General features: G+C 41.6%; 2 protein-coding genes and 1 pseudogene across 4 annotated transcripts; 2 read left to right on the top strand and 1 right to left on the bottom strand.

Moving 5' to 3' along the window:
• The first annotated feature begins 172 nt into the window (after positions 1 to 172).
• Positions 173 to 3,107, top strand: LOC113753557 (senescence-associated carboxylesterase 101). Of its 3 annotated transcripts, none has more exons than XM_027297740.1 (5): positions 173 to 366; positions 452 to 603; positions 676 to 821; positions 1,529 to 2,110; positions 2,185 to 3,107. In XM_027297740.1, the coding sequence occupies exons 1-5, from the start codon at positions 350 to 352 to the stop codon at positions 3,013 to 3,015; spliced, it is 1,728 nt and encodes a 575-aa protein (XP_027153541.1). In that variant the 5' UTR covers positions 173 to 349; the 3' UTR covers positions 3,016 to 3,107. The 3 variants fall into 3 exon arrangements, with proteins under 3 accessions (XP_027153541.1, XP_027153539.1, XP_027153540.1); XM_027297738.1 differs by having other exon boundaries at positions 452 to 821; positions 1,529 to 1,673; positions 1,830 to 2,110; XM_027297739.1 differs by having other exon boundaries at positions 452 to 821.
• Positions 3,108 to 6,026: 2,919 nt separating this feature from the next.
• On the top strand, positions 6,027 to 7,475 carry LOC113752972 (peroxidase 31-like). The gene has a single exon (XM_027297045.1). It carries the CDS (start codon positions 6,255 to 6,257, stop codon positions 7,272 to 7,274), a length of 1,020 nt encoding a protein of 339 aa, XP_027152846.1. The 5' UTR covers positions 6,027 to 6,254; the 3' UTR covers positions 7,275 to 7,475.
• A 163-nt stretch (positions 7,476 to 7,638) lies between these two features.
• Positions 7,639 to 10,887, bottom strand: LOC113751229 (annotated as a pseudogene).
• Between the last annotated feature and the right edge of the window lie 3,344 nt (positions 10,888 to 14,231).

Below are 14,231 nucleotides of genomic sequence, written 5' to 3'. Positions count from 1 at the left end.
ATCTGTGCATTTTTATTTTATTCTATTCTCTTATTGTTGTTTCCCTATTTCTTGTTGGAAAATGCCCATCCTTCGCGGTTTAAACAGAGCAGACAGCGACACCACCAGAAACGAGAGAGGAAACGGCCGAACCGTGGCAGGAAAATTTCAGTGGAAAGACCAGGAGGCACCTCTTGCTTAAGAATCTTACGGGGTACGTAATTAATTTATCGACCTACCGAAAGTTTGTTTCTTAATTCTTATCATCGTCCATCTCTCTTAGTTATTATGATACAGTAGTATTATCAAACTTGGAAGCTCAGTTGTTGCGGACAAAGCACGTCACGGTCACCCACCCCAAAACTAGAAAATGAGCCAATCATGCAAGTAAGCAATGATCCTCTCCCTATCAACTTAACGTATGATTACCCGCCGGAATCCCAATTCCAATTTGTCATCTTAACGGTTGCAGGTTTAGCAGTGGACTGGAATTGGCAAATTTGGTGGTAAACTCAGAACTGCTCCATCGTTCCTGGGATGCAATTTCTGACCTTGAAAAACGTTCCTGCACCCATGTTCCAGACCTTCCCTTATCTGTTGAATACAAAGAATGTGAACATCCAGGTATGGGTACCATCGTCGCTTTCGCTTGCCCATCCTCTGTAAATGTGCAGCAGCTTGAAAGAGTAGGTACAGACTTGGTTTCAGCAGATGAAATTGCCGGCTTCTTTTCTATGTTTGACTTCGTGCGGACCAAAGTCAACCCATCCTTCTCCGTCCACAAAGCTGCTGCATCGCTTTTTAGCTCTCATATACACTTGCTCTCCCTCCTGAAAGAGAAGGTAAATTTCTTCTTTTTATGTAAGCCGCCACATTCATGTCTTAAAAATCGCGGCTAAATTGGGTAGGATTTTGTATTGCCAGTTAAATGAAGTTGGAATTTACCCTTCGATTTCAGTGTTGTTTTCTACTATCAGCTAACATATAGTATTTCAAATGGATAATAATCGACTCCGCCATATCGCGCGGTGGATTCAAGAAACCCTTTAGAAGAAGATTTTCTATTGTGTCGTTGGAAGTATTATATGGCTGCTAGAATCACAGTCCCGGGGATGCTGTACTTAATAAAACCACCCAAATGGATTCAAAAATCAAGAACACAAAATGTACCTCTAACTGCACTCGAGGCTTCACTTTACTTCAACCATGGTGGGTCTTTTAGGAGCATTGGCCTTTCTGCGCGTACAACATATATGTTGTGTTTTACATTCACGAGCTTGAGCATGTCGGCCTGTAAGAGGTTAAGAAATTGGCGTGATGTATAATTAGGCTAAATCCAAGAGTGTTATTACTTGATCCCTACTGCTCAATCTCAAGACAGATCACACAATGGTCATTGATCAATCCAGCATTTGCTTTTCTTGTATCTGAAAGTGAAAGATGGTGAGAATGTCATATGGATTACCTATGGTAGTGCTTAACCTTTTTGAGTGCTGATCACTCAAACTTTCTTGTGGAAAGCAACTAATTTTGCGCTTTCTGAATGCAGCATGGCAATTCCAGTCCACTAATCATTACAGGCCAGTCCATGGGAGGATCAATTGCATCTCTTTTTACTTTATGGCTTCTTGGCGACATTCCCACCAAGGCCACCAAACGTCCACTTTGTGTCACCTTTGGCTCGCCACTTCTAGGTGACCGCAACTTCCAGAATGCTATATCAGAACGTCCAACATGGAATTCATGCTTTTTGCACGTAGTCTCACCTCAAGATCCTATTCCCAACACCTTTGTGTCATCCTATGGTTATCTTAGTAACAGTTCAATTTCCCAAACTGGCTACATGCCAGTTGGTACGTTTTTGTTTTGCTCAGAAAGAGATGGAGATAGTGCTTGTTTCGAGGAACCTCGATCTGTTGTGCAACTGATGTTGGCAATGAGCTCAGAACTCGAAGAAGAGCAACGCCAGAAAAGGAATCTTCAAAATGTAGATTACGGGCTCATTTTGGAGCGTCTAAAACACTATAATCCAGTACGCAAGGAATATTCACCTCTTCATCAATCAAATATAAACCCTCTTGAAGCAGAAACTATGATACAGTTGGAAGCTATTGGAGTCGAGAGATTACAGGTAAGTTACTTTACCATAATACGTGATGAAAGTCATTTTTTCTTTAAAGGATATTGATCTCAACAAGACAGCAGGGAAACCAGGGCAACCATATGACTACCTCTCTGATAGCAAATGTAGCAAGCTGGACGGAAGATTATCTAACACAGAGGAGGAATATCTTTGATCCTACAAAGAAACTGAATGACATAAAAATAGATATGACTTATCTGGAATGGTACAAGAAGGTGTCGATTGAGCAGGGAGGATACTATGATAGTTACAAACTTTGGCGCTGGAAAAGTAGGGATGAAATCAAAAGCAGACATGAAATCATGAAGCGCAAGAGAATTCTCACTCGATACTGGAGAGGCATAGTCGATGAAGCAGAGCAAATGCCTCAAAAAGAAGGTTGGGCTTTTCGGACTCGTGGGCTTTATGCAGGAACCAATTACCGAAGAATGGTTGAACCACTTGACATAGCTGAGTACTACGGTGAGGGAAAGAAAGATTATCTAACTCAAGGAAGACCCAAACATTACAGGTTGTTGGAACAATGGTTGAACGAGGACAAGCAGCCTGGGACTGGGAATAGAAACTCAAGGAGCAAGGCTTGTAGTCTCACAGAGGATTCTTGCTTTTGGGCTCATGTGGAGGAGGCTACTCTATGTTGCAATGCATTGAAGGATGGCCAAAGCAGCCTAAAAGACAGAGAAACATCAAGGAAAAGGCTCGTTGAATTTGAGCAATATGCCATGGATTTGATAAATAACTATTCGGTGTCTGTTGAGGTTTTCCTGGAGCAGAGCAGCTTCATGCAATGGTGGAATGGGTATTCTGAACTCATCGACCTCATAGGAGGATTTTTATGTCAGTCTCCCTTGAGGGATTTCATGAAGAACAAGCGCTATAGAAATTATGCTTAGGGAGTCGGAAAATAATAATGATGTGTAAAAATTGCTTGGGTCATTTTTCAATACAATAATAGAAAGGTAACAGCAGCCACCATCTCAGGAAAGGAGACACGAGATTCCAAAATGGAAATGTGGACCAGTTTTTAGTTGTAGCATCCAATGCCTGCATGGATTTGAACCCCATCCATCACCCCTTTCAATGCAGAAACCCCCAAAAAAAAAAAAAAAATTAACTAATAACATAAAACCCCCAAAAAAAAAAAAAGAATTAACTAATGACCTAAGCACTTTTTTTTCCTTTTTTTTAAAAAAAAAAAAAAATAAGAACGGTTGGAGAAGTAGTTGTTCCTTGAATGGTAATTGGCAAGTTCAATTATATTGGAGACCGCAAATTAGACTAAAATCTTGCAAATCGAAATTATGCACTTTGGTGACGGATTAAAATCTTTCATGCATTAATAGGTGTGATAAATTTTAGCACAAGCAAATTCAAATGCATGATGTGTGATTTCTGTTTGAATTCGGAATTGTCTTTTTGTATGTTCATAATGCATCAATACCTATTACTAATATTTTTTTAAAAAAAATAATTACACACTATAACGTAAAGAATAATAATAATTACACACTACAGTAACTCTTAACGTAATTAACAAGTAAGTGCTCAGAGAATTTGTTAACTTTTTTTTACTGTTACAGTAGTATTGTCCCATGAACTGATAAATAGCTGGCACCCACTGGTTGTCTCCCGGTAATCAAGGTCCATAGCTGGCCTGCTATAATTGGTGAACGACGCGCCGCAATACCACATACAAACTACACAAGGCGAGTTACTTAAGGCCGATCCATATAAAAGACATACTATTTGGAAAGAATACTTGCGGACCCACAAGGCTGTTTTTGGAGTGTTTTTCAAAAATTAGTTTTTCAAATACAATAAAAGTTACAACAAAGTACTCTAAAAGATAATCTAAAAGTTAGTTTAAATTTTTTTAAAATTTTACCAAATATCTCATAATAAAGTGTCAACAAAAAAAATTTCAAAATATTTTCTAAAAATATTTCAAAATATACTCTAAAAACTCTGCTACAGCAAAGTTTTTCAAAAATATCCCCAAAAACAGCTAATCCAAACGAAAACACCCTGTTCCGGAGATTCTATTGGCCCAAACCCGGTACTGAAGATTTGACTAAATGCATAAAAACTTGTTTTTCACCAGATTAGACTTACATAATCATCATTTAATGTATTATCCGGTCATGGTGCTGCACTTTCGCCATGTCCTGCTGTAACAAATTTTGAAACATTTAACATTCTCCATCTCCATCCCAATCCTCTAGCTTTGACTTCACAGCTGTAATTTAAACCCCACACCCTACCCCAAAAAACAAACAAAAAAGCCACCAATCATGAATTACAGCCCAAACGAATCACGGCGCAATTGCGTGATTGTTCAATTATGCAAAGCAGCTGACGGTAGCTCCATCTTTAATTAGACCAACCAATGCTATGCAGATGCTGGCACATCCCATCGTATGAGTTGTCCGCTTAAAGCCATGAAACCAGAAAGATGGAAGAATATCTCATCTATGGAAAAAATACGTAGATATTAATTCGGATCACGACGGGCCTCCTCAGTCGAGGATAAAATGAAGGCTTCTCTTTAATTTTTTTCTTCTTTTTTTTTCCCACACCAAAGTCTTACCCATTTGCATCTTCCTCTTTTTGTTTTTTTTCCCTGGGTAAGAATATGCATCTTCCTTAAATCTATTTATTTTATAATTCTATTTATTTTCACTTGAGGCAAACGATTCGAATTGAAACTTGGTGAGGCCCCTTATTAGTAGCCTTCCGCGAACTTTTACTGGCAAACAGTGATGAAGGTCGTCCACGACCGCCGTCAGGTCTTAAAGTTATTTTCTATCAAAAAAATTTTTACGTTTCTATGAATATATTTTTTAATTATTTTTTTATTTCATATATATTTATATATATATATATCAAATTATTATAATATATTTTCTCCAAAAACTTTAGAACATTATAATCTAAACAAGAGCTTGGAATATTAACGTAGAAATCCACAAACAAAAAAATTGGGAAGAAAAGAAGAAAACAAGAGCATGCGATGCGTGATCCAGGATTCCAGATGCAACACCACCGACGGGACGACCGTGCAAACTGCAAAGTGCAAACTCTGCACTGGTGGACCCCTCCACCCCATTGCTGGCCCCCGTGATTAATGCTTAAACCATTTGCCGCGTGTTCCCAAGTCTCCCTTCATTAGCCCCCACAACCCACAACCCAAAACCTAATACTTCTTCCCCTGCGTCTCCCTCTCCCTCTCCCAACCGGATCCGGGGGCGGCACGCACAAGGAATTAATTTTTTTTTTAACAACGATATATATAATCTACTTTATCCCATCATTATAGAGGGGGAGGGGGACCTAACCTATGGAAGGAAGTCACTGAAGTGGCAAGTCATAAATAGTGACCGATAGTAGAAAAGGTTTAAATTCTTGACCTTTCACCCACAATCAAGAAGTTTTGGTAATGACTAACGAACCAATTGGTTATTTAATGACGCAATCAAGACTTAATGATGTGGCACTTTTTAAATTTTTGTAATAATACCTTTATATGAAATATTTGTAAAACTTTATATCGGACGTATAATTATTATGCATGAAATTCATATAAATAATATTAATAAAATATTACACTCTTGTTATAAGCATGTATAAATAGTTAAAAAGCAGTTATAACTTATTTTAGAAAATGTTACGCTATTCTAGCATTATTGACAATCGTCACTGCCCTGCATCTCTTGCAAGAGTAAAGCAGTAAACAAACTTTTTTTCCCCTTTTTTTTAACCTAATCTAATTAGATTTACCCTTCTCCGTTACTAATTAAGGTGACAAAGTCCTCATAAGTACTACAAGAGTAAAGAAGTTCTCAGCTTTTTTTTTTTTTTTTTTTTTGGTTCCTTTCTTTTAATCTCATCTCTAAATTCAGAGGCGGCATTATTGGTTTCCCTCTCCACCATCTAATCCCCACTAAGTGATACTAGTCGCGTAGTCCAGAGGAGGGAGAACAGAAAGATACAGCCAGCAACTTCATTCTCTCTCTCTCTCTCTCTCACTCACTCTGAGTCTTTCTGACAGAAGAAGATTTCCTCCTCCTCCACCCCCACCCCGGCGCATCCCCAAACAAAACCCCCAAATTGGTTGCAGCGGTAGCGCATAGCAATGGCTTTAACAGCTGCTGCTTTACCATTCTTTGTTTTGGTGTCTTCAATATGCATTGATGTTTCCTCAGCCTCCCAATCCCATTACCGGCAAATTCGGCCCCCGCAGCTCACCACCAACTATTATCAGAAAAGCTGCCCCAGATTTGAGCAGATCATGCAAGACACCACCACTAACAAGCAGATCAGCTCCCCCACCACCGCCGCCGCCACCCTCCGCCTCTTCTTCCACGACGCCCTCCTCCAAGGCTGCGACGCCTCCGTCCTCATCTCCTCCACTCCCTTCAACAAGGCAGAACGCGACGCCGACATTAACCTCTCCCTCCCTGGCGACGGCTTCGACGTCGTCGTCCGCGCCAAGACCGCCCTCGAGCTCGCCTGCCCCGGCGTCGTCTCCTGCGCCGACATCTTGGCCGTCGCCACCCGCAACCTGGTCACCATGGCCGGCGGCCCTTACTACCCGGTTAGACTCGGTCGCCGGGACGGTTTAGTCTCCAAAGCATCAGCCGTCCAAGGAAATCTTCCCCTCCCCACAATGTCCCTGACTGAAATCATCAAAATATTCGGGTCCAGGGGCTTTTCGGTCCAAGAAATGGTGGCGCTCTCCGGCGCTCACACCATAGGATTCTCGCATTGCAAGGAATTCAGCTCAAACATCTACAACTACAGCAGGGCCTTAGAGTCGGATCCCTCCTACAACCCGAGGTTCGCGGCGGCATTGAGAAATGCTTGTGCGGATTACAAGAAGAATCCGACGTTGTCGGTGTTCAACGACGTAATGAGCCCGAACAAGTTCGACAATAAGTACTTCCAGAACTTGCCGGAGGGGCTGGGGGTTTTGTCGTCGGACCGAAGCTTGCACTCGGATGGGAGGACGAGGCCGTACGTGGAGCTGTACGCTAAGGATCAGGATGCATTCTTCAAGGCATTTGGTCTGGCAATGCAGAAGCTGAGCGAGTATGGTGTGAAGACTGGAGGGGAAGGTGAGATTAGACGAAGGTGCGATGCTTTCAACAACTGATCGAGTGCAATACTGTGAAAAATTCAGGGAGGGACTGTACGTTTAAATATTTTGGTTGATCTCAGCTCTTCTTTCTTTCTTTCTTTGTTTGCTTACCTTACCATTTTTTTGTATTTTTCAATTGAGAGAATTTATTTATGCATACACAAAATATTTACTACTAGTATTTAAAATGAAATTAAAAAAAAAAAATTCCTGTAATAGCACTAGTCGTCCTAGTCATTCATAAGCCAAGTGCAAATAAATCACCATTAAGATTAGTGTTAGTACTATAATACAGATGCATATAATAATAATAATAATTCCTTGCTTTTAGCTCCATACTTCCTTACTTTGCTATGGACATATATAAATCTGCTCCGTCCCTCCCTTTAGCCTCCAAACCAAGTACAGTACGCTTTTTGAATATCAGTAAAATGTTAAGAACCCAAATTAGTAGTGTACTATTCTGTTTATGGGATTCGCAGCAGAGCAGACAGATAGGTAGGTAAATGATTGATTGATTGATCTGTATGTGTTGCTGTGTTGAAAATAAAATTTGGACCTGATGATTATTATTATTATTTAAAGAATCCTATGTTGGGAAGGGGGGGGCAACTTCAGTTCTCTGTCAACTAGGGAGCGTGTATTGAAGCTGGAATTCTTGGTTATAGGAATGGGAGCAATTACAAAAGATCTGCTCCATCTTAAAAATGCTTCCCTTTAATTGAAGCTGGTTTCCTACCGGAAAGCCAGTGGTGAAGAGACTTTGTCCAGGGTGTGGTACCAAGACTTCTTCGACTGCTCCATCCAAGAAATTTGCAACTGCAGCTACCGATTTTGACATGAACCCTGCCTATCAAAGAGCCCAATTGCCTTGTTAGTCTGGAATGACATCCATGGTTCGGAAAACAAAAAATCGTAAAAAGTTTGCATTAGCAATCATCATCATATGCTGCACGCAAAAGAGATCCAACAATTGGGCGGCGGTGAGGTGAGGTGAGGTTCGCAGTAAATCTTTGAAGAAGCCAATAATGAACTATGAAACCAAACTTTACTTAATTTTAACAGTACTAGTATCATCAACCATCTCTGGGAGGCGCCATTTAGGGGTGGCAATCGGGTCGGGTTGAGGCCTAAGTATAACAAAGAACCTGCTGACCCGAACCCGACCCGCCAACCCGAAACGGGTCAGGGTACCTGACACGAACTCGAAAATTTTTCGGGTTGGCGGGTCGACCCGAAATGACCCGAAACTTTATTTTAATTTATTAATTTATCACTGTAATTTCTAATAAAATCAAATTTTCACAAAATTAATTACATCATCAAATAATAAAAATTTAAATAAATAATTTCAAACCAAATCTAAAATAAATTAAACACCATAAAAGTGTTTTATCCCAAACCAAATATAAAATAAATTAAAACAGCATAAAAGTAAAAAATAACATAATATATTATTTGTCCAAATATAATAATTTTAACTTCACACAAGTTAAATAAATTTATTTAGGATTAAGTAATTAATACCTTTGGAAAAAAAGAATGATTTAGTTTAGTTAGATAAAATAATTTTTATGTTTATTAAATTAGTTTTAATTCGTAAACGGGTCACATCGGGTCATATCAGGTCATCACGGGTTGACCCGAAATTGACCTGTTTTCTTTTCGGGTTCATCGGGTTCGACCCGATTCTGACCCGAACTCCCGAAACCTCAACCCAAACCCATTAATTTCGTGTTAGGTTCGTGTCGTGTTTTCGGGTCGTGTCAGGAATTGCCACCCCTAGCGCCATTGATGACCAAATCCTTTAACCACTCTTCCGAAAAGAAAACTCCAACAACTGATTTATTATTCACAAACAAATAATTACTAATTTATTAGCACCACTCTTCCACTACCAGAAATTAGATTTAAGGAAAAATAGAACCGGAGAACGCTCGCACGCGTAATTACACTTTCATTCCCTCCCCCCCTTCCCATGGTTTGGTTTAGTTCTTTAAGAAAAAAAAAAAAAAAAAAAACACTTTACCAAGAAAGTCATCCACCACCATGGCATGGCATGGCATGGAGTGGCATGGCATGGCATGGAGAATCGGACTGTTCACAGCACTGCAACCGCCGCAGAAGAACCGGACCCGTCACCGGATTGATGCTCTGCCCCTGCCCGAACTCGCATCCTCCTCGTCAGATTTCAGCAACTCCTCCCAATCCACTGCCTCTTCCTCCTCATCCTTTTGTTTCAGAACCTCCAAAATCCTCCTCACCTTCTCCTTTGACCGCTCGCTTCCCATCTCCTCCAACTTCTTCAACACTTCCTCTGCGTTGGCCTCCTTCGCCAATCCCTTAAACCTTAACCCCCCGTGACTCAACCCATACAGTGCCCCCACGCAGCTCTCTCGAGTCGAATCCCAGTCAAAATTCTCCCTCTCGAGCATCTCCATAAAATATCCCACTGCCCCACCGTCCAGCATCGCCCCCCGCCCTTCGCGCTGGCAGCTAAATTGCCCACACCCAAGAGGATCCGACCCCGTCATGTGGCCGATCTTGCCACCACTTTATTTTTTCCCTGATGCTGCTCTGGACCAAAAAAGATGAAAAAGTGCCAAAGCCGAGTCATGGCGAGTCCGCTCGGAGTCGGACCGGAAGCACGTGTAGAAGCGGAGGCAGCCCGCCTAACACCCCAATTGCGGTCTTGTTCTGATCATCAAGCGCCAAACTGAAGAGGGCACCGGCAGCGTGGTCCTGCGACTCGGGAATCCACCCCTCAGAACATCAATCACGGGGGGGACAATCCCTGACCTCACGATCTTGACCTTGTTTCGATTCTCTAGGGACAGGTTCACCACAACGGCGACTGAGTTCACCTGAACAGAAGCGTATTTGGAGGTGATCAGAGGCCGGAGAGCCGAGAGTAGACGAGCCGTGCAGAGATTCACCCGGGATTCCTCCTGGGTCCGGGTTAGTTTCCGGAGGGAAAGCAGAGCCTCCTCTTGCTCGAACACTTGAGAGCTCCTGAGCTTGGTCGCGAACTCGTCTTCTTCGAGGGAGCTAGGGTGATTCGAGGACTCGATATCTGAGGAGGACGAAGAGGAGCAGCAACAAGAGGGGCGGGTGGTTAAAGCAGAGGGAGTGGTGGGCCCGCTGATGACAGCGGCGGCCGTCACGGATTCCTCGGAGCTGGTGGAAACTTGACTAGGCGTCCGAGTCAGCTCGGTTTCTTGGGAGGAGAACACTGATAATTGATGATTAGGCTTCTGCTGGGAACGGGAAGCGAGCAATAAGGTGCGAACGAGGTTATGAGCGGAGCAGAAATCGAGGGTTTGGAGGAAGGGTAAAGAGGGTAGAATGGCACCAGCTGAGGATAGCGGACTTGAGGGCGAGGTTAGGGATGAGGTGGAGAAATCGGGAACGGAGCCGTCGGGGAGGGTGGCCTGAAGTTGAGGGACTTGCAGGCATCGATGCAGTTGCGCTCGAAGGAGTGGCCGGAGGAGACAATAACTGGGTCGACCATGAGGGAGCCGGAGATGGGGCAGACGAATTCCGGAGGAGGTTGGATTTTTTGCTTTGGGGATTTCTCGAAGTGGATTTTCCACTTGGGCAGCTGCTTCTGCTTGGCGCCACTGCCCATCTCCCTTTTTCTTTGTTGTTTTGATCCTGAAAAGGTTTTCATATGTGAGGGATATTACGGATGGATAGGCAGATTTCAAATCGGGTAGGTGTTGCGGATGATGATGATAGCAGTAATCTTATCAACTTTGAAAGAGGGATTGTAGTGCTGACTACAATTGGGGACATGATGATGGTAATATTCTGCCGCTAGCTGATGAATCTCTCTCTCTCGTTGCACAGATTGCTACAGAGTGTAACAGACTAGCCAGTTGAGTAAAGTGAGGAGCGGAAGTGAAGGGAAGGGATAACTATTCTTCTTCCGGTCAGGGAGCTAGCTAGAATGAACGAGCGATCTCCGGAGGATCTCTCTCTCTCTCTCTCTCTATCTTGCGTTGGTTGATACACCCCTACTTGATAGGATAGGAAGCCAGAGTGGGCATTAGCGAATGGCGACTGGCCAGGTTCGAATGTTTATGATCAAATTGGCTACTATGAAATACTAGTATACTACTACTAGTACGAGGAAATGTCAAATTGTCAGCACTCAACCGTGAGATGGTGCTAATCATTCCCTTCCCTTAAAAGCTTTGCGTCACAAGGAAGGATCTTTGTTGCTGACCTCCTGTCCTTTTTTCTTTTCTCTTTCTTTTTTTTGGGTTTAAATTCACTCTTTTACCCGTTTGGCTTTAATACTCAAAACTCTCTAGCAGGGGGCCTCTAAGAAGAAAATTACATGACAAATACAGACAGCAGGATCCGACAGATGGCTTTTTTTGACACGAGCCAAAACCTTAGTGGGATTTTGTTTTTTGTGGCACCCCCGCCCCGAGTTTTTGCTTATTCCATCGACGACTCTGTGTCATTTTCACGGGAGTTTGTGACTGACTTCGTGGAATTGAAGTGTAGGCTAGCGAGGGACCTTTTACCCAATCAAACCGACCCCTTTCTAGTCTAGTCTTGAAAAGCTCAGAAAGAATTTGAGGTTAAAACTCTTCCAACATAAAAAGCGATACAGAGAGCGCTGTGACATCAATGGAATAATAAACATATAAGCATGGAAGAGCACTGCACAACTCTCTTTAATTATTTTTAAGTATTCTTTCTTTTTTGTCCCCAAAAACCTTAATAACTAAGGTTCGCCCTCTGTCGTCGCCTTGTTCTAGGCTGGCCCCCTTTTCTCAAAGCTATCCCCTTTGTCCCTCTGCTCAGTAAAGCTCGCTCTTCCACCTTCCCCTGTCTATAATCATTTACGTAATACTTAGTAGTAGTATCAAACAACTGTACTATTACACTACTGTTTTTTAAAGGGGGGAAAAAGGTCTTTCCTTTCTCTTCTCCTCCAATAATGTTGACAGGCTTGCCAAAAAGACCCCGTGGGTTTGGTGCCGGGGAGGGGGCCCATATTTCCTTGATAGAGAGTAGCATCAGCAGTAATGGCGTACAAATACTACTAAGCTACGTACAACTATGTAGTACTCCATTAATTTAAGGGCCCTCAGTTATTCTAATGGTTCTGTACCGCAATACTAGTGCTTTGCTATCGCTAGAAAGTTATTCATTCAATTGTTCTAAAAGCAGCAACACTACTCTAGCTTTGGTTCGAGAAAAAGACGTAGCAGATATGTATTTGAGAGAACCAGTGCTTTGAACTTTATGAAAGGAACAAATTGGCACCAACACCATCTACCTTTTTGTTTGTTGTAGCCATATGAGAGGAAATGATTCAATTGGGTTATTGCTGTCCATTTTTATGCAACACATGCCCTGTTTTGGGTTGGTGCCCTCTCCATGCCTTTTAATTGGTGATGATCTCTCTTGGTTACATACTCTATCCAGCATGATGGCCCGTGCATTAGTTAGAGACTAAATACTGTTTCGAAGAGGGAGAAAAAAAAAAACTTAAATGCAAAGGCTAAAGTGAATGATTTTACCTGAAAGTACTTTACTCAATAGTACCTTGGGAAAAATAGGTTCCTGCTAAAATTCCCTCATTTTCTTTTTGGATTGGTTTTGGTATGAGAAGTCTGGAAATCAGGGGAGTTTTTTCTTTTCTTTTCTTTTTTTTGGGCGGGGGGGGGGGGGGGGGGGGGTGGAACTCTCCCATACAACATTGTGGCATCACAAGTTTGATTTCAAACAAGTTTGCTTTGGAGTATAAATGAGTTGGATTAGAATGTAAATAAGTTAAAATATAGTGCAAAAAATTTTCAAATAGATATTTACCTTGAAATGGAGTGAAATAAAACTTGTGAGGCTTGATCCAGTTGGGAATTGGGATCATCAGTAGTGCCACTACTCAATGCCAATCTCACTTATCACGTGAGTGAGTGTAGAAGAAACTTAAACAAATAGCATATAACAAGTTAAATAAATAGGACATTCAACATAAATATAAAAATGGCACTAAGGGTTCCATGTGCCTCAAATCACATGTGTTTACGTTAGAGGGGTGGGAAGGTAAATGCACATTTACAAAATGCTTATGCACTTTGTTTTTCTTAGTTTATATATTTGGCACTCCTTATTTTTAGGTGTTACAGAAAACAATTTTTTTTTAAGGTAAAAGACGTTAACTAAGTAAAAATGCCCTAAAACACTCTAAAGCTGTATAAGGACACTTAAAAAAGTATATCTTAAAAGACACCCCACCATTAGTCCCAAAACTTTCTCCTTCCTTTCCTCTTCCCCACCACCTTCCTAAGGAGGGAAAGACTTCTCCATCCAACCCTAAACTTACTACCGTTGTCCCTCCCTTTTCCCTCCCTAAATTTGGAGGAAATAGGAGAGGGTTAGCAAGGGGAAGAAGTGGCGGGAAATAAGGGGTAGAAGAGAAGAGAAGAGAAGAAAAAGGGGTGTAGCGGTGCGGGGAAGGTAGAGAGAGATATAGGGAAGGAGCAGGTGTTATGAGTGTTTTTAGACAAATAACAATAATAATTTTTCTAAAACAATAATAATGAGTTATAATAAATTTTAGACAAGCACTTCAAAAAAAAAAAAAAAATCCATCCAAACGAACCTTAAGTTACTTGTGAGTTGTGAGCGTTAGCATCAAGCAAACGACATTCTAATCTAAAAGATTTATCAGTCATGACTGATAAATTCTATCATTTTTTTTAGTGCCATACTCATCATTACCCAATAAACTCTTACCATATCATTTAAACTCTTAAAATCATCTAAAGGGTAATATTTCTATTCACACGTCTAAGAGCGAGTAGGGTAGATACTCATCACTATGGTATCCAGAAGGTATTCCAGCGATAAACTAACGAATGGTTTTCTTTGACGGAGAGATGACTTGGAGGCCACTGCGCGTGCTCCCTTCTACTAAGTCCAAATTTCACTGCGGTGGCCATAACGATG

The sequence above is a fragment of the Coffea eugenioides genome, chromosome 11 (assembly GCF_003713205.1).
Source record: "Coffea eugenioides isolate CCC68of chromosome 11, Ceug_1.0, whole genome shotgun sequence".
Lineage (NCBI taxonomy): Eukaryota > Viridiplantae > Streptophyta > Magnoliopsida > Gentianales > Rubiaceae > Coffea > Coffea eugenioides.
Note: the sequence above shows the minus strand (reverse complement) of the source record. Positions and strands in the feature narration are given on the sequence as shown.

What these genes read in the sequence shown, in the direction of transcription:
- LOC113753557 (XM_027297739.1), top strand. An exon ending in TCTCCCTCCTGAAAGAGAAG is followed by an intron (nt 822 to 1,528) that starts GTAAATTTCTTC and finishes TTCTGAATGCAG; the next exon opens with CATGGCAATTCCAGTCCACT. An exon ending in TTGGAGTCGAGAGATTACAG is followed by an intron (nt 2,111 to 2,184) that starts GTAAGTTACTTT and finishes ACAAGACAGCAG; the next exon opens with GGAAACCAGGGCAACCATAT.
- LOC113752972 (XM_027297045.1), top strand. Translation starts at nt 6,255, where the DNA reads ATGGCTTTAACAGCTGCTGCTTTACCATTCTTTGTTTTGGTGTCTTCA.